This window comes from Vespa velutina, chromosome 13 (genome assembly GCF_912470025.1).
Source record: "Vespa velutina chromosome 13, iVesVel2.1, whole genome shotgun sequence".
Lineage (NCBI taxonomy): Eukaryota > Metazoa > Arthropoda > Insecta > Hymenoptera > Vespidae > Vespa > Vespa velutina.
The window spans coordinates 2503241-2522870 of NC_062200.1; the positions used below are offsets into that span (position 1 = coordinate 2503241).

General features: G+C 27.4%; 7 protein-coding genes across 9 annotated transcripts; 4 read left to right on the forward strand and 3 right to left on the reverse strand.

The window, feature by feature from the left end:
• Positions 1-80: 80 nt before the first annotated feature.
• LOC124953852 (10 kDa heat shock protein, mitochondrial) lies at positions 81-1553 on the forward strand. Its single transcript, XM_047505848.1, has 3 exons — positions 81-238; positions 799-975; positions 1052-1553. The coding sequence occupies exons 1-3, from the start codon at positions 236-238 to the stop codon at positions 1193-1195; spliced, it is 324 nt and encodes a 107-aa protein (XP_047361804.1). The 5' UTR covers positions 81-235; the 3' UTR covers positions 1196-1553.
• Positions 1386-3637, reverse strand: LOC124953847 (something about silencing protein 10). The gene is made up of 4 exons (XM_047505840.1): positions 3448-3637; positions 2506-3095; positions 1743-2422; positions 1386-1647 (listed from the first exon to the last, which is right to left on the reverse strand). Exons 1-4 carry the CDS (start codon positions 3462-3464, stop codon positions 1558-1560), a joined length of 1377 nt encoding a protein of 458 aa, XP_047361796.1. The 5' UTR covers positions 3465-3637; the 3' UTR covers positions 1386-1557.
• On the forward strand, positions 3606-4612 carry LOC124953850 (39S ribosomal protein L20, mitochondrial). Its single transcript, XM_047505845.1, has 3 exons — positions 3606-3811; positions 3898-4008; positions 4111-4612. The coding sequence occupies exons 1-3, from the start codon at positions 3725-3727 to the stop codon at positions 4357-4359; spliced, it is 447 nt and encodes a 148-aa protein (XP_047361801.1). The 5' UTR covers positions 3606-3724; the 3' UTR covers positions 4360-4612.
• Positions 4329-6182, reverse strand: LOC124953848 (triosephosphate isomerase). The gene is made up of 3 exons (XM_047505842.1): positions 5861-6182; positions 5157-5410; positions 4329-5077 (listed from the first exon to the last, which is right to left on the reverse strand). The coding sequence occupies exons 1-3, from the start codon at positions 5967-5969 to the stop codon at positions 4697-4699; spliced, it is 744 nt and encodes a 247-aa protein (XP_047361798.1). The 5' UTR covers positions 5970-6182; the 3' UTR covers positions 4329-4696.
• LOC124953851 (INO80 complex subunit C) lies at positions 6146-9450 on the forward strand. 2 transcript variants are annotated; one of them, XM_047505846.1, is made up of 4 exons: positions 6146-6397; positions 8361-8538; positions 8776-8843; positions 9014-9450. In XM_047505846.1, exons 2-4 carry the CDS (start codon positions 8361-8363, stop codon positions 9143-9145), a joined length of 378 nt encoding a protein of 125 aa, XP_047361802.1. In that variant the 5' UTR covers positions 6146-6397; the 3' UTR covers positions 9146-9450. The 2 variants fall into 2 exon arrangements, with proteins under 2 accessions (XP_047361802.1, XP_047361803.1); XM_047505847.1 differs by lacking the exon at positions 6146-6397 and adding an exon at positions 8029-8169.
• On the forward strand, positions 6768-8286 carry LOC124953873. Its single transcript, XM_047505874.1, has 4 exons — positions 6768-7641; positions 7755-7942; positions 8005-8169; positions 8283-8286. The coding sequence occupies exons 1-4, from the start codon at positions 6943-6945 to the stop codon at positions 8284-8286; spliced, it is 1056 nt and encodes a 351-aa protein (XP_047361830.1). The 5' UTR covers positions 6768-6942.
• LOC124953849 (prostaglandin E synthase 3) lies at positions 8609-11328 on the reverse strand. 2 transcript variants are annotated; one of them, XM_047505844.1, is made up of 3 exons: positions 11208-11328; positions 10019-10400; positions 8609-9914 (listed from the first exon to the last, which is right to left on the reverse strand). In XM_047505844.1, exons 1-3 carry the CDS (start codon positions 11222-11224, stop codon positions 9795-9797), a joined length of 519 nt encoding a protein of 172 aa, XP_047361800.1. In that variant the 5' UTR covers positions 11225-11328; the 3' UTR covers positions 8609-9794. The 2 variants fall into 2 exon arrangements, with proteins under 2 accessions (XP_047361800.1, XP_047361799.1); XM_047505843.1 differs by lacking the exon at positions 11208-11328 and adding an exon at positions 11008-11147.
• Between the last annotated feature and the right edge of the window lie 8302 nt (positions 11329-19630).

Sequence of the window (19630 nt, forward strand, 5' to 3'; positions counted from 1 at the left end):
TTTTCAACATGAAAGTATTGCATATGATTATGTAACAAGAACGTTATCTTCGTTGGAAGCTTCGAGTAAATCAATGAACGTGGCGCTCGGTTAGAGTGCTGACGAAATATACGAACTTTCGAGAAAAACGGGGAGGGTAAACTCTGGTCTTTTGCACGAGGAGGTTACACAACGTGTGCAAGTGTGCTTGCCGGTAAGAGATATCAGACTAAAAGCAAGAAATAATCAAAGTAACATGGTAAGAACTTAATATATTTAAATATTTAATTTTAATTGTTTAATTAAAGAAAATTATGGATATTGTTTTATTTTTACACTGTCCATCGTTATTATTAAAACGAAGAATCACTTTTTAAAACGATCATCATTCGGGTGTAACTTATTTTATATCAGATAACCTTTAAACTTATTTATTAATAATTCTTATACGTATAAAAGACAATTACTGTTCGTTGTTTTTTTACTAACAACATTCATAAACGATTGCAATGCGAATCTCATGGATTTCGATTCGATAGCATTTGTTTATAATTTTGTTTGCAAGAGTTATATTATGTGAAATATACAAGTTTTGCATTGGAAAGTCATTTACAGCTTAGAAAGTTGATTACAACTGCATTTGAAGTGGTAATTTTTATTGAGAAGATTTTCTTTTTCCTATTTTGTGAAAAGGGAAAACTTAAAATCACTCAATTATGCAACAATTAAAAGTATTAATTATTTGTAATGTTAATATAATGATAGTTCGTTCGTGTAGTAATGAAGATTTATTTCAAAGGAATAACTTTTTATTTGCAGGCCGCTAGTGTTGCTGCTAATGCCGTTAAGAGGCTCATTCCCTTGTTTGATAGAGTTTTGATAAAAAGAGCAGAAGTTGTAACAAAAACGAAAGGAGGAATTGTTCTTCCTGAAAAAGCGCAGGCTAAAGTATTACAAGGAACTGTTGTGGCTATAGGACCTGGCTCTCGAAATAATGTATAAATTATAATACTCTATATATTTATATAAATTTTAAGAAAAAAAAAATTAATGAGATTTTAATCTGTTTTAGAAAGGTGAACACGTGCCCTTAAGTATTAAGGTTGGTGATACCGTACTGCTGCCCGAATATGGTGGTACAAAAGTTGAACTTGAAGACAACAAGGAATATCATTTATTCCGTGAATCCGATATTTTAGCGAAATTAGAAGTTTGAATCTCTACTAAAGTATAGAGTATAACACAACACATTTTTGTAAGTTCTAAATAAACATCATTTGAAAAATCTTCAAGAATATATGCAAAATAAATATAAGTGATGCGTGAAAGAAAAGATTGTTAATATTTACATTTTCTTTGTAAAACAATTGTTAAGATAAGTTTCATTTTTTCGTACATATAACAAATAAAATTAAACTGTTTATTTGTTTCTCATAAAGACACATGAACATTATCCTAATTCAATGTAATAAGTCTGATAATGAATATGATAGAATTATATTGTAACGTTATATACAATAATAGATTTCATTAATTCAATTATATTATTAATTAAAGCATGTACTTATTATGTATTTACTATTTCAATTTAATACTCTTTTTCACGCTTGCTTTAATTCCTGATATTTCTCCACTGTAGCGAGTTAATTCTTTCCTGACTTCTCTAACCTGAAAAAAGAAAATATGTGTACACTCTATAACTTTACATATATATATATATATACACATATATAAATTAGTAAATTAGATATTTTAATACGCACTGCTCCTTTCCTACGGATTTTTGCTTTACGATATTTATTTCTATGCTTAACTCTTGGATTTCGTTGCTCTTTCTTACGATGTGGTGTAAGACCTTTATTCTTTGCTATTTGATATGTAATTGCTCTTTTTCCTTCTATATCTTCCATTTGTTCTGATATCTTGTTTTCTTGATTATCTGTTTCAACATTCAATTTTTCTTCATCATCCTTTTCAGATAAATTATTTTCTTCATATAATTCATCATCTGTAATATTGTCAGATTCTTTATCTTCGCTTGTTTCATTAATTTGTCGTTGTCGTTTTTTCGTGTCTTCTACTACAGTAGCAACTGTTTTCTTTTTATTAAAACAAGTCACAGATTCTTCCGATACATTATAAAGAGATCCACCATTTTTTTCAATTTTTAATATCTCTTGAATTTTTTCTAATAAATTTCCTTCTCCTGCTTGTAATTGGCTAAGAAGTTGACGATATTGAGCCAAACGTTTTATAACAGGGTGCGAACTGACAGGTAATCTTTTGGCTTTTAGCATTAAATAAAAAGAAATATTAACGCAATAATTTAATACTATTTGATATTTTGTTTTAACAAAAGCAACTGCAGGACAATCAGGACATATGCCTTGTTTAACAAGTTCCAAGAAAGGTGCAAGTATATTTTTCGCTTCATTCATACATTCTGTAAAAAATTATAATATATGGTAATATATTGGAAAATATAGAATAATATAGGTGCAACAAAAAATAATATGTAGGATTTACCTTTAAAATCATTAACAAGAGCAAGAAATTCTGGACTTTCCTTTTGAACTAATATCTGTCTCTGTCTTTTACTAAGTTTGGTAAGATCTGTTTTTATAGTCTCCTCTTTATCATGGTGAGCTTTTTCGTCATCATCTTTTACTTGTATAAAATCTAAACCAAAATCAGCATCATCCAATTGTTCAGCTAATCTCTTTTGAATGCTTCTAGCTTCTTGTTCTTCTATTTCCGCATTAACTAGATCTTTTTGACTAGCAGAAGCATAATCAGGATCTACATAATCTGTAGAGTAGTATGTTCTTTTCTTTTTGCCCCATGCTCTCTCATCAGGTATGTTGAAATCATCTTCCAATCCCTCGATATCAGATTCCATAGAATCGGCTTGTTCATTATCCATTTCATCATTTTCGTTTTCTTCATCATCTTGCAATCCGTATACCTCATCATCGCTATCAAAATTTTCTGGTGCTTCTTTTATTCTTACCTTTCTAAGCAAATCTTGATCTTCTTCTGAATACTGATCTTCAGAATCTGAGATTTCATCCATGTTTACATCTTCGATATCTTCAACTTTGAATCCATTTTTTACTCTAAATTATAAGGAAAGTTTATAGTAAAATGCAATTATATATAAAATTAAAGTAAGTTGCATCTATTCTTTTTTTACAATAACTTTACATAAAAATAGAGAACATTATTACAATAATAATATTTATTTGATATGTTATTACTATTTTAAAGTACAGAAATGAGAAAAGATAATAATTACTTATTAATATAGTATAATATAACATAATAATATAATCACTATTATATTGAATAAATTACTTAATTTTTTTCATTTTTATGAAAAGTGTTTGCAAAATGTGAAAAAAAAGATGCAATCCTATCATTCTATATATTTAAAATATAATACATTATAGACTTGTCATTAATTCTTACTTTTTTTTCCCAACCATTTTATGTGAGGATGTATATATATTTACTTTACAAGACAAAATAAAAACGTGTTGATATCAAACGAACATATATACTTTTCATCATGCACGTCACTGATTACAAAATTACTTAGAGTTATATTTATGAGGTTATATCGAAATAAAATTAGTATCGATATTCGGCATTCGATAGGCGGCGATCAGTGCTGTTCCATTTCGAAGCAAACTAACCTATATAATAATTGTACATAATAAAAAATTAATAATTTCTGTGAGAAATCATGGTATTTCTGTCGTTAAATTTATTAGTTCGATCCCGAGGACCAGATGAATTCTGGCGAAAACGTAAAATATTTCAAATTGCTTCTGTAAGTAATAATATAGTATATACATAATAACTCCTATGAATTATTTATTATAATTGTATCTTAATAATAATAATTGTATCTTGTAGCATTTTATAGGTAGAAGAAGAAATTGTTACTCTATCTGTATTAGAAATGTTCATAGATCTTTACTCTATACTACCAAAGGACGAAAATTAAAAAAGGATGATATGCGCGAGGTAATGTTAACGAAATATACATTACTAGTATGTAATGATAATTTCATTATTTAGTGAAATATGAAAAAATGTATTATCATATTTTTGAACTTACAATTACAGCTTTGGATGACAAGAAGTACAGCAGCTACACTAGAACATGATATGGATCTAAAAACATTTAGTGAAGGCTTAAACAGATGTAATATTTTATTAAATTATAAAAGTTTAGCTGATTTGGCTTGTTGGGAACCAAGAACATTTAAATCACTTGTAGCTATCGCAAATGCAAGAGCGCAACAAGATGGATTTAATAAGCAAAAAATAAACAAAGAATCAACCACTATTATAACAAATGGTTTAATTGAATAAAATAGATATGATGTATAACATTTATACAATGTCTTTGTTATTTTTATTATATCTTCATTAAACAACTTACAACAATGTAATATATATGTATGTATGTATGTATGTTATATGAAATATATATTTAAATCTTATTTTATGGCTGTTCCAAAAAATATTCATTACTATGATTTAAGCTTTGTTGATAATGTTTAGTAATTAAAATTTGGAAATTAAAATTGTAATGAAGTATAAGAAAATATATGCTTTGATAATATGCATGTTTTAAAAATATATCCTTTAAATATATAATTGGGAAAAGAGCAAACATTAAAATATTAAAATATGTTATGCATTGAATTCACTGTTTAGCATTTACAATTTGTACAAAATCTGGTTTCAAAGAAGCACCTCCAACTAAAAATCCATCAATGTCCTTTTCTTTTGCTAAATCTTTAGCATTTCCTGCTGTTACGGATCCACCATAAATAATTCTAAGTGTTTCAGCAACATTTGCATTTACATTCTTAGTAAACCAGCTTCGTAATTTCTCATGGACTTCTTGTGCTTGTTCAGGTGTAGCAGTTTTACCTGTTCCAATTGCCCAAACAGGTTCATATGCAAGAACTACATTGTCCCATGATTTAATTTTGTCTGCAATAGCTTTTGTTTGGCGAAAAACTACTTCTTCTGTTTTCCCGTCTTCACGTTCTTCTAATTTTTCTCCAATACAGGCTATTACCTTCAAAATAATAATATTACCTTAGAGTGTTATATCATAGACATTAAAATATAATATCATTAATAAAAGAATCATTTACTTTCAATCCAGCTTCCAATGAATGAGCAACTTTTTCTGCAATCAATTCATCTGTTTCTCCAAAAACGTTTCTACGTTCAGAATGTCCAAGAATTACCCATGGGATGGAATTGTCAAGAAGCATAGCTGGACTAATTTCACCTGTGAAAGCTCCCTTAGCTACTTTATATGCATTCTGACCGCTAATATCAACATTACTAGGCAAAATGCTTTTTACATATGTAAGATAAATGGATGGTACACCAACAACAACATCTGAAATAATTTGTATGTTACTATATATAAATAACTAAAGTCCTATATTACATAAGTAATATATAAAACAAATAATAAAAGCCCTTTTTCACTGAGTTATAATTTAACATTAATTTGTATGAATAAACAGGCAATGTAATTTAAAGATAAAAAAAAATAAAAAGAATGATAATGTATTGATTAATGGTAACATATAATATAGCATATATAGGCTGAATCATATAAAGTGATGAATTAGAAATTGATTTTGAATGTTTTTGTTATTAGTAAACTTAAAAATCTTTCTATTTTTTAGATAACTTTATAAGAAGTTACAATCAAATTATAGTATAACTTTTATACCCTTTTAATTTTAAGTTTATACAATATAAGAATAAGCAAAGATGGTCATGTTACATGATTAATACTGTATATCTATGCGATAGATTTTATATTTTAATAGGCACATACCAACGTTAGGGTCCAATGGACCAGCTTTAAGAAATGCAACGATATCGTCAATTTCTTTTTTGTTCCCATTCATTTTCCAATTTCCACCGACAAAAAATTTTCGTCCCATGTTTGGTTTGATTGTGTTACAGCTAATGATAGTATTTAATGAAATTGATATTGATACAATAACAAGTTTTTTTGACCGTTCGTCCTTATGACCTTCACAAAAGTGAGAAGGTGATTCTTGTCACGTTAGGCTCGATCTGCTATCGGATTTCAGTATAGCCCGGTAGGACTACTTTGCGCATACGTTAGGTACAAGGTTACCTGACGTCACCATTGGACAAACTCGTCGAACTATATAGCACGTATTACTGATTTGTTATAGGTAAATCTCATGATGACGTAATAACAGATGCATTTGATTTGTGCATTCCAAACGCGCGGATGCATTTGATAAATGTTTATAACTTTTTAACGTGTGATTATTATTTTGTAAAAGTAATAATTAATAATAATCTTGGAAAAATAGAAAAAGACTAATCATTAAAGAAGGTAAATACATCTTTTTTTTTGTGTACTGTTATAATAGATACATAAAAAATTTGATATTAAAAATATCAGATTTTTAACCTCTACGGATAAATTTTTAACCTTTAATGATAAATTCATATATATATATATATATATATGTATATTTATATATATATACATGTTTTCGTATGAGTTCATATATTGACGTATTTATATGTATAAAAAATTTCTTAAATTATAATTTTTCCATAATCGATCATGTTAATTTATTATACTTACGATATTTTACGTACGTGCACATTTTAAAAAATTCTATTTTAGAAAATACAACTGTAGAATGCTTCATATTTTATTAATATTCTTTATACATTTATATTTATTCATACTTAATTAATATTTAAAGTATATATATATCCGGTGTGTGATATTTTTATGTAGATAAAATGTTTCCATTGGTTTGTTAAAAAAAAGAAAAAAAAACCGCTATCATACTTCTATTATTAGATATATTTGACCTCTTTTGTTATGTATACAAATAAGTAACATATTTAAATGCAATATTATACATGATCAATGCAACAAACCATTATCATTTCGGAATAAGTATGCTTTATATGTCGGCTTTTAACTTGGATAAATTAATACATTCGCTTATGCAAAACTTGGGTTATGGGAAGTCAGAAAAAAAACATTTCTTAACCTGCATGGATAAGACATATAAGATACAAAATGAGAAAGTAGATATTTGTGAGAAAATGAAAGATGTATATCAAAGTAATCTTGATTTTTCAAATCCTTATGACATAGAACATTTTATGGAAAAGCACACAAATATTTTCGACAAATCTGTTTATTCAAGAAACATTCCAGTTCTTGCACCTCATTTGAAAAATATTAATACAAAAATTATACAAAAAATTAATAAAATAAAAATACAAAATAATGTTACAGATAGTAAATATAAATTATCAAATTCTTATAAGAAGAATTCTCGCATTAAGAAGTATCAAGGAACCTTAGATAGTAAATTCAGTAAACACACATTAAAAAATATAACTTCCAAACAATATAATCATTCTTTAAAGAACTGTCTACAACAAAATAATAAAAATAAATATAATGGTATTACCTGTAATTTAACAAATAATATGATAGAGTATGTGGAGTATGAAAATGAATTAAATAAAAAATTATTAGAACTTTATACGAAAGATGAAGATTTTATCAAAAAATATATATATATATCATTATATATAGCAACTGAGGTAACTAGTAGTATGAATTTATAAAGTTATATGATATATATACTTACTTTAAAACATGACATTTATATATAATAATTTTGTTTGTTTGTGCATTATTATAATCGTATATGCAGAAAATTGATTGTTCAAATTTTGAAAATACCGATAAAAAATATCAACAAATAATTTTACTATGTAAGCAAGCAATATTGTGTTTGGTTGAACCAAGTGAAAAAGCTTATGTACTTTGTACAAATAATTTATCTGCTATTATACAAAAACATTTATCACAAGGATGTAGATACCATTTTGAATCTTCAAGGTATTTTTATATACTTATAGAATTTACTTTTCATGATTTTTAATTATATAAATTGTCCTTAGTGATTCTACAGAGTACTATAATGCTTTATTGGTTGTAAGTCATTGGGCAAAACTTTTGGTAAAGCATCAAAATATAACTATGATTAAAATGATTTGTGCTATACTTGGTTGTGAAATAAACAAAATATTAATTTTATCCTATCCAGAAGATGTTTTATCGAAAAGGTATATATTTATAGAATATTGTGACTCATACATAATATAAATAATTTACATATACACATATATGCATATATAAATTTGATGTTATGATACAAAAAATTCTTATAAAATGTAAGCTAGTCATCATAGAAGAAATTATAGATAATATACAAGTAATTATAAAAGTTGCTTCTACCTTATATTTTCATTTTTAGATGGTGAATGAAGAAGCAGTAGAAAATAATAAAAAAACTCAACCTGTATTCAAAAATTCATCTTTTCACCAACAATTTCGGCCAATAAGCAATACTGGGAAGAAAAGAACTTGGAGATCTCTTAAACAGGTTTTGGCTCAGGAACGTAGTTTACCATGGCCTACTGAAGTAGTACATTGTATGATTTATGATTTTAATTTACATTTAAAATCTAAATTAAAATACAGTAGTAACAATAGATCAGTCAATGTTAAGAGTAAACGATTTTATTAATATTCTCTAGCGAGCGCAAAACATTTTTATAGAAACAATGCAAAATTTTGTCAGAACATCCGAACCATATTATAAATGAAATAAATTTTTACCACTGGCTAGTTTATCAATGTTATTAATTCTACATTAATGTAAATTCCAGATAGTGCTATCAATGCACCGCCAAGTTTTAAACCTGCAAAGAAGTATTCTGATATATCTGGTCTGCCTGTAAGTAGTATACGAAAAATATTTTACTTTTGATTGTTCAATTATGAAATATTTTATCAGTTAAGTGCATTATTTAAAAAATTAATATTTTAAAGAATCCAGTTTCGTACAATGTGTTAATTATATTATTAAGATAAGAACACAGATGTTAATCACATTTATTTGCACAGGCACGGTATACAGATCCACAAACTAAGTTATATTATGCAACTGCTGAAGAATTTGCCACAGTTCGCAGTCTGCCAATGGATATTACTGCCGGATATTTAGCATTACGTGGTGCTTCTAGTATCGTTGGTTAAGTATTTTAATTAAATTGCAAGGAATATATCATTCTTTCTTAAATTGTATGTTTCAATGTCCCTTTTTAATCACATAAAATATTATACATATTTTAATATGTAATATTTTTAATTGTAATCAATTTTATATATTTATATAGAAATTTTGCGTAAATTTAGGAAAAGGCTAATCAAAATTTATAAGGAAAGAAAACATGCTTTCCATCGATCTGTTTTAATCATTATTTACCTTTTATTTATTTTTAATAACTATTTAGCTTTGATATATTAATGGGCTGTACTGAAATAAACAATTCTTCAGACAATTTAAGTAGTTATCATTATTTTACCTTCTTGATATTTTACACAATTCATTAAAAAAGCTTGTCCATTAACTTATTGTATGAACTACAGACTAAAAAGGGATTAAGAATCCTTTGATACTGTATTACTGTTCATATGCCAACTTCTGCAATTATCTTTCAAATTTGTTTAGCACACCGCACAACTTGGTTGTTTGCTACTACATCGGCCATCAGCAAATTTGTAAAAATGATTTGTAATTGAAAATACAAACAGCACATGGCCTACTGAAGTATCTCTCGACGGTGCACTATTCATAGGTCATTTCTTTTAAGAGGATTAATTTGCTGCATTATTAAAAAGGTCTTCATTCCAAATCAGGTATATCTTCATCATCACTGTCCATTTCATCCACCTCATCTGCCAAATCATCGAAGTTAGGCTTACTATCCCCTGAACCACCCAAGCCACCCATGTGTCGCATCATCTATGAATGTTAATAAAACACGATATAAATATATGCAATGAGTCAATTTAAGCAGAAAAAAGAATTTCATGACATTAATTTTAATAATTTCAAAACAAATTTACTTCTTCTAATTCATGGCTGCCACCTTCAAAGTCACCCTCCTCATCACTATCGTCTTCATCCTTCCATTTGTTGAAATCACTTTTCAACCAATGAGCCTTTGTTTTTTCCTTGGTTAATCTTGGCCAATATGGCCCTTCCTCTTTTTTAAAGAGGACTAATTCTATAGTTCTACCTCCTAAATTCTTCATTATCTTGTCAGGATTGATCTCTTTATATAAATTAATTGTAACCTCATGCATTTTTTTTTCTGTCCCACCCATACCCTTGAAATGTAACATTTCTGGCTCAATCTTTAAAACGGGATCTTTACAATCCTCTAAGCATATAGTAATGAAGAGTATATCACTCCTTTGTGCCCACATAACAGGTGGAGGAGGTAATCTGAAACACGTTAAAAATTTAGCGAATAAAAAAAAATCATTGAATATTTTATATCTGCTCGTAAAAAATTAGTTAGGTTAAACGCAATATAAATACAAATTCGTAAGAAAATATTTTAATACATATATTTTTCTACCCCAAAAAAATATCTATCCAAACAAAATTCGTATTATCAAGCCGATTTTTAATAAACTATAACTTATAATTAAATTTTGTGATCATTCGTATAGGTTAGGATAATAAAATTTATATCGAGAAAAATCGCTGGTCATTACGGCATAATAAAAAGCTTATAGGAAATGATAGGACAAAAATAGTGATCACCAAAATAGGATATAGATATATATATAAAATTGTTTGATTTATTCCACAAGGAATGTCTATTATATCATTTAGAAAAAATCGAAAATAATTCAAAGAAAACGCTTATATCAGAAAAGATATCACGTTTGATCACCGGAAAATGTATTACATGTTAGGCATCGTTATCAAGATTGTTAGATCGAAAGTGAATACAATTTAGATACTACGTAATATTGCTATTATTATTTCGACAAAATAAAAAAAATGTTTTGAATAAAACGTGCGCTGAAATACAATGAATTACGTCTGTTTTCCAGAATCTTCGAGAATCAATAAAACCATCCTAATACAATATGGCGGCCTTTCGAAAGCCACGGGGCGGCAATCATATTTTATTGAGCACTAATATTTAATAATATCAAGGTTTTAGCGACAATTCAAAAGATCACGATGAATGATTCTAAAATTAGTGCAGAGAAATGGGAGGGATTTTGCTATACTTACTGGCCTTCCTGAGTCATTTTTTCTCACGGCTTTCAGAGTACGTGAAGGAAACAAACACAGCACACTAACGTATCGCGTCGCTGATCTGATTCGAGTATATTTCGAGACCTGAAATATCGATTTAACCAAACGTTATGATTGGTCCAATGCAATATATCTCGAATCTCGACTTATCGAATTTTACATACTTTTTTCCGGTAAACGAACTTTAAACCTTATTCTCAAAACATATTGAATATTCGTCTTGTTTTAAAACAAAGAAATGTTTCTCTTTTAAAATGGATCAAATTTCTTCCTCTTTTTTAAACAAAAGATAATGAACGAATGAAAAAAAAATAATACATAAAATATATATCTGTTTAGAATTAAATAAAAATGATAAATAAATCATAAATATTGGAAGTTTTCATTGTTTCTTGATAAAATACACCGGAATTTAGGCGGGAGAAATACAAAAATTTATTGATGACAAATTAATAAATTTTATAATTAATTGGAAAAAAATACATTAGATTAATAATAAAAATATGTACTTAGATAATAAAAATATAACAAAATAGAAACTATTTATTTAGTAGATATCTAATATATGTAGAAATTAGTATGTAAAATTATAATCACATAAAGGATGAATCATCTAGTTTTGTAATTCATATTGCCTTTATTGTAAATATATTTAACAAAAAATCTTCTCAATGAAAGAATTTTTCGAATTGAGTTAAAAACTTCATAAAAAATTGTTAAAAGACTATGTTTATAAACAATTGATTATGATATGAGTGTTTTATAGTATTTGATTTTTAATGAGATAGTTAAAGTTAATAGTAGTTTTTTAAATAGTAGTATTTTTCTTTGCTTGCATATTTTGCATATTTTTTTTTTATAAAAAAATCTATATAATATATCAGAGAAGATTACAAACAAAAAAATTAGTTAATAGATTAAATGAATAAAATGATAATAAAGTTAGGTTAAGAGTAAAGATTAGATTTATAGACATTTATTAATTTATTTATAAAGGAGAATATCTCAATTTTGTAAACAATTAAAATATATCAATAATATTATGATTTTTTTAGTTTTGGATACGTAGAGTTTTTAAGTTCTCTTACATTTTTATATTTTCTTTTACATATTATTAGAAGTTTCTATGCAAGATCCTTTCATATTAAGCGTTTAAATACTTTTAATGAAAAAACTTTTCAACAAATAAAACTTAAAATAAAAATATGACAAAGTTTCAAACATAATAATATCAAATTAACCAAATTAAAAATAAAAGTGAAAGGAAATTGATATATAAAATGTGTTAATACGACATTTATATAAGTCCTTTTTATATCAATTTATAAAGTACATTTCAAACCTGTAAATCTGACCTCGTCCAAAGTAAACTGAAAAGTGTCTCTTATGCAATACTTAAGTCATATTTTTAAAAATATCGTGATAACGTAGAAAATAGTAATATAATAAATAAAATTATAAAATAATGTGATAACGTTACTCGAATATAAAATATAGAGAAAGAAAACTAGCTAAAACATGAAAACTAATCCTCTCTTGAATTCTAATATAAAATGACGATTGAAAAAGAATAATATGAAGAAAAAAGAAAGGTGTATCGTATAAAGGAAGAAAGAAACAAAAAGATAGTGAGAGAGAGAGAGAGAGAGAGAGAGAAAGAGAGAGAGAGAGAGAGAGAGAGAGAGAGAGAGAGAAAGAGAGAGAAAGAGACTGAGTGGTAGACAAAGGAGTGGGAGAGAAAAAGAGAGGATGTGCTAAGAGAGGATCATATTTATACAGTGTAAAAGATAGGAGAGGGGGCAGGTAGGTTTAGATTGTAGGTCATTGGGCGGTAATGGAGGGGTTTCCCTTCTGACTTGCTGTAGTCCGCTAACAAACTGGACAACGCGGAGACGCTCCGGCAGTTTCTTTCCTTCGTAGCATCGTTTCAGGTGATAAAACGTGTTCCTGCTGGTGTTGCGCGTGCGCGTATACGACATAAATAAATACGATTTTATAAACGGATGTAATCGCAAGTGATATATCGTTTTATTTTACTTTTTTTTTATTTATTCTTTTTTGTTTTCGTTTTTTTTTTTTTTCTTTTTTATCGTGTATTTATTTATTTATTTTTTTTCTTTATTTTCTATCAATTTTATGGTTGCATGTATATGTAACGTATTGATCGATAGATCAAGAAAACCGAAAAAAAATAAAAGAAAAATAAGTTCATCGGTTGTGCACGTGCAACGAAACGTGTTTTCCCGCGTATTCACGCGATATTCATTTAACCAGCAAATGAAGATAACGAAAAGAGGATAATGGAAATTGTTATGTTTTAATTAACCTAATCAATATTTTTCATAATCGAGTTTTTCGACATGTCAACGAGCTCGCTTTTTTATAAGGACAAATATCCGGTGAGTGAATTTCTGTTTTTTGTTTTATTTCTTTTTTTTTTTTTTTGGTCTTATATTTCTTTTTCTTTTCTTTTTTGACATGTGTAATGAACACTTAGAGAAAGGAAACTTTGTTGCTGCAAGATGTTTACCGTATTACGTTTAGATATGAACAGACTTATTTTTCTCGTGAATATAATATTCTTTTACATCGTAAAAGTAATTGTTTAAAGATATTCTAATAATTAATTTTCCTTATTGGAATCGGGAAACGAAATCGTTGTATGATTAGAAAGTCATCTTTTTTTCTTTTTTCTTTTTTTTTTTTTTTTTTTTTATCAACGTAGTAGTACAAGTTGATTTACGTTGTAACGAGAAAGCACGAGAGGTTAAGATTTGAAAGTTTGTTGTGTGCTTCTATACAGGAGCACGTTCGATCTCGCTTAGAATTCGAATGAGATACATCAATTTTGCGAACGTCATAAATTTAGAAAAAGGAAAAAGTAATGGAAGAAGAAAAGAAATAAATAAATTAGAAATCACATACGAACGTTCGAAGAGAAACCGAGATATTGACTCGCCTTACGCCTTTTCATCGAGCAAGCAAAGTATTGAATATCGGTGGTAAACGTGTCTTGTTATAAGATCCAGGTTAAGTTGTATCTACGCGAGTTAGACTCTTAGATGGGAATAGATAAAATAGATGCGTGGATATGTGTAATAAACTTCTTGGTTATTATGTAAATATATTGTATGATATTCTGATTCTACTACTAGAAACTATATTTGTTCATTTTTTTGCAAATATTCACAATGATTTATGAAATGTTATTAATAAGTATTATAAATCTTTAAAAATAAGTCACTTCTATAAGAATCTTTATAACCTCAAATAAAATATAACATTTATAAATTTTTCTATTCAATGTTTCGATAGATTTTTTGATCGATAATTAATTCTAAAGATTGATTGAAAAATAAAAACAAAGGAAACGTGTTAAATATTCCTTGGACATAATGTCAATCATATGTAAAAATAAAACATCAATCATATTGAAAGTATGCAAGATAGTCATGATCAAGAATGACGCATTTTCGTTGAAATATCGATTCATGTTGATTATATCGATAAATCTTGTCTCTCGGTTAATTTTGAAATTAAGTCTTTTTTTTCATTTTTTTCCCTTTGTTTTTAATTATGAATGATCATATCAAAGAAAAATATTATGATAATTTATGAAGTTATTTGAAAAATTTATTAAAAAAACACGATAAATATTTTACATTCAGAGTGACCGAGTTATCATAATTATTACTATTATTATTAGCAAGTATTCTTATCGTTCGTTAAATTATCATTTCTATCCATTATGGAAAAGGAATGTTTTGTTAATTTAGTCGTTTCTAACCTAATTTATTTCCTATCTTTCGTAGTTTTTTACAAGGTTTATGAACGTGAATTCTAATCGACGATTAGTTAATATCTAATTAGTTATTAGCTGATGTTATTTATTACATTTTTTTTTTGTTTTCTTTTTTTTTTTTAATAATAAATAAATATTCAATCGATATTACGCAATGATGTATTTGTAATATTCAAATTTATTAATACTTTTTCGGTTCTTTTATCAAGTAAATATTTAATATAAATATCATGTAAAACACGTATATTAAAGTACTACTATTTGTTAATACTTCTTCGTACATACTATTATATATTGTCATTTATTATCACCATTATTTCAAACCCCGATGAAAATTAACCTTGATTAACGTATCGATTATAACACAATAATGATCCCGTTAGGTTAAAGCTCAACGGATTTATTCCGTTGTTGTTTTCTTTGGCACGTGACGAAATATTCTTTTCGTGTCACGATGCAAAGAAGGGGCACAACGAACGGATGATAAATTTCAAAGGGAATGTGTTACGAGGTTTAGGAAAAATAAAAGAAAGAAAAGAAAGAGAGAGATTGTTATATCTTCTCAACGCATCTCTCGCAAGGTTATATTCGTTGCGAACATCGCTCAGTATTTTTTTTTAGTATTTTTTAACGGCGTAGATACCACGCGTGGGTGCGTCTTTACGTTTGTGATCGTCTTTTGTCAATAAGTTGATCCTAACATTGTTTCTTTATATTTTCTATCATTTTAGGATCTAATTGTCAGTGTTCGTATTAACATTTTTTATTTCTTTTGTATTAAACAATTGATTATGATGACATGTTGATATCTGAATGTTTCATGGAAAAGTAAAACTTTAAATTCGATGATCAACATCAATTTGCTCGTTTCATAGAAAAATTGATTAATTTTATATTAAATATTTGATTATAATAAAATAAGATAATCCGTGCAATTAATCGGAACTAGAAACTCACATTTGATGATCGTAGAAGTTAAGTTTTATTGAAATAAAAATTAGTTTTTTTTATGTCGATGATTTTACTGGCAAAAGAAAAAACAAAAGAAAAACATAATATGTTTTCGAAAAATCAAAGATGATCTATATTTCAAAATTGTGTAAAATGATATTCAAACTGATGGATAGATAGGATTTTTTTTTCCCCCTAAGAAAATAGAATTCGTATTGTTTTATCATTGACTTCTATATAATTGACTTGAATTTTCATTGAAACGTGAATATCCTGATATAAATCGTAATCTTATTATATCTAATCTAAAAATAAAAAAAAAAGAAATTTACGAGGACAAAAGAATAAAGACACACCCACTTAGTTTGTAATACGTTTTAATGATTCCGAATTCTTTCCTCAATCTATAGACTTTATCTTTTATTTGTCTTTTTTCTTTTCTTTTTTTTTTTTTTGTTTTTTACTTATCGTGATGACACTCATACGGATATGTATTGATACGTATCGATACGCATTATACATAAGGATATAAGATACGGAAATGAATCAACAAGTGAACACAAATAACACTAAACTATTATTAATATATATATTCTAATTATTAACAATCATTTATTACTATACTTGTTCTATATAAATATATATATATATATATATAGGTATAATTGAAACTGATTGTAAGATCTAGTTTAAAGATAACATGTACCGTTGTATGTAACAACGAGTAAGAATTTGCAATAAGAGAAGTTGTTTTATCAGATGTTCAAACATAACGAATGATTATAGTAAGTGCCAACAATACTCTACTAACAATATCGATCTAAACCTCTGGCATATAATGCAAGCAAATGTATCTAAATTTCTCCTTAAGAAAGGTGTTATTAGAATTGTATGTATATATATATTATATATATATATATATATGTATGTACGTAGAGATACATAAATATATAGATATATGTTTTCCGCATGCGTCTATCATGCCGCACGTAATCAAACGCTAGAGATTTTACATAAGCCTCCGTTAAAATCCACAAATGCATTTTATTTTCTCATAGGTATCTTCACAGTTTAAATGCAATATCGCCATCAAGTAAGTTAGTTCGAAGAACTTTTAACTATTAACATACGTATATATGTATATATCTCTTTCATCGTACGTAAAGTTCAACGACAGGATTCTATAATGTATGGGTCGTTTTATTCGATTATATAATTATTGGATAATGGTCGAGGGAGGTGAAAAAGAGAGAGAAAGGACGTCGACGATGTCATATGAAATTATAGCTTAAGAGATATAAGAAATTATCTCAATCATTATATCAATTCTATCTTATGATTAAACTTAATATTTGACAATATTTTCTCTATGTACTTTTTGATCATTTATCAATAAATATTTATTAAATAATCTTGACATTCTCAAGATTTAGAAATAAAAAAACAAAGAATATTTTTAATGATCATTATAAATGAATTACTGATCGATATACATTTATGCAAAAAACGTAACACCTATCTGACTATTTTTCATAGATGAAAACACATTCGCGTGAGTCACTGAAGTATTCTAATACTTCTTTAGAGTATGATAGTGTAAACAACATTTGGATATCAATAATACGTTTCCAGTGAACAATATCGTAAGAATCATCAGCTGATCGTCGTCCGCCATTTTGGTATCGTCATAACAAGAATTGTATAGATTTATTAAAATACATAAAATGAATTGTTAAATGCGTGAAATATTTATATACATCGATTACGAGTGCAAAATCTAGCAGTTTTTTCGAAGAACCATTGAGGGAAGGGAGCCTCGGGGGTGAAAGTCTTATGTCAGAGACATGCATCTCATTATACATACATATATACATATATATATATATACACTAATATATATATATATATATATATATATATATATATATATATACCTACACACAAACGAATCAAGCATTTGCTTATATTTCTCTCGCACTACTCTACGTAGAACTGGTTTCGCTCCCACGGAAAGTCCGAGAAGGCAAGGAGTCCTTGCGTTATTACGAGATTCTATCGAAGAGGATAGTAGTAGTAGTAGTAATAGTAGTAGTAGTAGTAGCGTTTAAGATTTTAAATGAACATTCTTTACCCGATAAGGTAAATCCAAGAATAATAACAAAGATATCTAATTTCTTCTTCGTTCTGCCCGTGAATTGTGTTCCCGTCGCAAATATATAAACAAGGACGTCATTTTCTTTCGATTTGTGCGCGTCTTGTGTATGTCTCTTTCGACCCAGTTTTCATCTTTCCAAGGTGGCCAAGAAGAGATCAAGCGAGAGGTAGAAGCTTTTGCTTACGTTTGCAATATATGTAATGGAATATAGGAGTAATAAAATGAAAAGGGAAAGTATACTTGAAGTAAACAATTGATTATACAGGATATACAGGATGGGCCTTCAAAAGTTTCTATGTGATCTTAATAATTATTCTTTTTTGAGACTTTTTAAGGTTTTCCTCTTTTTTTTTTTTCTCATATTGTAAAACTACAAACACAGGAACTTTCGGCGTCCACTCTGTTTATGCGTGTATATATATATATATATATTGGTTAGATCTTTCTAATTTATAATTACTGGATGAGGAATGATATTAGGATTTTACAAAGTAATTTAAAAAATTTGTCATACTTATAAATTAGAAAATTATTTGTTGTTATTAAATGATCATGGAAGAAAATTTGAATGTTAATAATCAAATGGGATGATTCAAATGAGAGACTCAATAGAATGGTGGCAAGAGTGAGAGGAAGATGCAATAACAAGTAATGTCGGTAGACAACGGTGGCGACATTCCTTTGGCGCCTTTGAGGGGCGACCAAACAAACGGTAAATCTGCACGCGTAAACCACATCTCCTCGTCTTTTAACTTAAGTCCCAGGTTAGGTCGATTCGCGGTGACAAGCCTGGAATGTCCGTATTCCTCTTGCTGTTGGTACTGTACCACGGTCATTTCGAAGTGTGAGAAAATGATCGAGGAGAAAGAGATATCGGAGTTCGATGGACTTGGAAAAACTTTATTCTCCATCTTAAAGGTCAATCGATTGTTTCTTCACTGACTACATATTTATACGCTTGGCTAAACGTTTTAATCATGTTATATATTTTCTTATGTAGAATACAATTTGATGAATTAGAATTATTAAAAGTTGGATTGATTAAGGGATAAGATATATATATAAAATTTAGGAAAGAGAAAGGAATTTTTTAAAAATAATTATATGAATAATGGTCTTAACCATTTATATAATTCCATCAATTTTTGTCGGTCCTTAAAAAAAAAAAAAAAAAAAAAAAAAAAAAAAAAAAAAAAAACCCCATTATATAATGTGAAAAATAAAACATAATTTAGTATAGTAATCAGTATAACTATTTTATATTAAAAATAAGTATGACTAATATTAAGTAAATATTAACTTTGAAATATGAACTAATATAAGACAAGGTAATAGTGTTGCGGATAAAAGATGGGATAAAAAATTGAAAATTGTAAAAAAAATTGCAGAAATATATATATATATGTTACTTGAAAGTTACATGGCTTTATAAAGGGTTAACGAAACGTTGTTAGAACTACACGAATATATCTATGCATGTTTTACTCTTTT

Bases quoted from the DNA above. Each gene is read 5' to 3' on its own strand.
- LOC124953852 (XM_047505848.1), top strand. The intron at 976-1,051 runs GTATAAATTATA...AATCTGTTTTAG, and splicing joins GACCTGGCTCTCGAAATAAT to AAAGGTGAACACGTGCCCTT.
- LOC124953847 (XM_047505840.1), bottom strand. The intron at 2,423-2,505 runs GTAAATCCTACA...AATTTTTTACAG, and splicing joins TCTTGTTAATGATTTTAAAG to AATGTATGAATGAAGCGAAA. The intron at 1,648-1,742 runs GTGCGTATTAAA...TTCTTTTTTCAG, and splicing joins AAATCCGTAGGAAAGGAGCA to GTTAGAGAAGTCAGGAAAGA.
- LOC124953850 (XM_047505845.1), top strand. From the start codon at position 3,725: ATGGTATTTCTGTCGTTAAATTTATTAGTTCGATCCCGAGGACCAGAT. The intron at 3,812-3,897 runs GTAAGTAATAAT...TGTATCTTGTAG, and splicing joins AAATATTTCAAATTGCTTCT to CATTTTATAGGTAGAAGAAG. The intron at 4,009-4,110 runs GTAATGTTAACG...TTACAATTACAG, and splicing joins AAAAGGATGATATGCGCGAG to CTTTGGATGACAAGAAGTAC.
- LOC124953848 (XM_047505842.1), bottom strand. From the start codon at position 5,969: ATGGGACGAAAATTTTTTGTCGGTGGAAATTGGAAAATGAATGGGAAC. The intron at 5,411-5,860 runs GTATGTGCCTAT...AAATTATTTCAG, and splicing joins TCCATTGGACCCTAACGTTG to ATGTTGTTGTTGGTGTACCA. The intron at 5,078-5,156 runs GTAAATGATTCT...ATTATTTTGAAG, and splicing joins CATTGGAAGCTGGATTGAAA to GTAATAGCCTGTATTGGAGA.
- LOC124953873 (XM_047505874.1), top strand. From the start codon at position 6,943: ATGATCAATGCAACAAACCATTATCATTTCGGAATAAGTATGCTTTAT. The intron at 7,642-7,754 runs GTAACTAGTAGT...TCGTATATGCAG, and splicing joins CATTATATATAGCAACTGAG to AAAATTGATTGTTCAAATTT. The intron at 7,943-8,004 runs GTATTTTTATAT...AATTGTCCTTAG, and splicing joins TACCATTTTGAATCTTCAAG to TGATTCTACAGAGTACTATA.
- LOC124953851 (XM_047505846.1), top strand. From the start codon at position 8,361: ATGGTGAATGAAGAAGCAGTAGAAAATAATAAAAAAACTCAACCTGTA. The intron at 8,539-8,775 runs GTATGATTTATG...TGTAAATTCCAG, and splicing joins GCCTACTGAAGTAGTACATT to ATAGTGCTATCAATGCACCG. The intron at 8,844-9,013 runs GTAAGTAGTATA...TTATTTGCACAG, and splicing joins CTGATATATCTGGTCTGCCT to GCACGGTATACAGATCCACA.
- LOC124953849 (XM_047505843.1), bottom strand. From the start codon at position 11,045: ATGGTTTTATTGATTCTCGAAGATTCTGGAAAACAGAC. The intron at 10,401-11,007 runs GTAATTCATTGT...AACGTGTTTCAG, and splicing joins GAAGATTCTGGAAAACAGAC to ATTACCTCCTCCACCTGTTA. The intron at 9,915-10,018 runs GTAAATTTGTTT...TAACATTCATAG, and splicing joins GCAGCCATGAATTAGAAGAA to ATGATGCGACACATGGGTGG.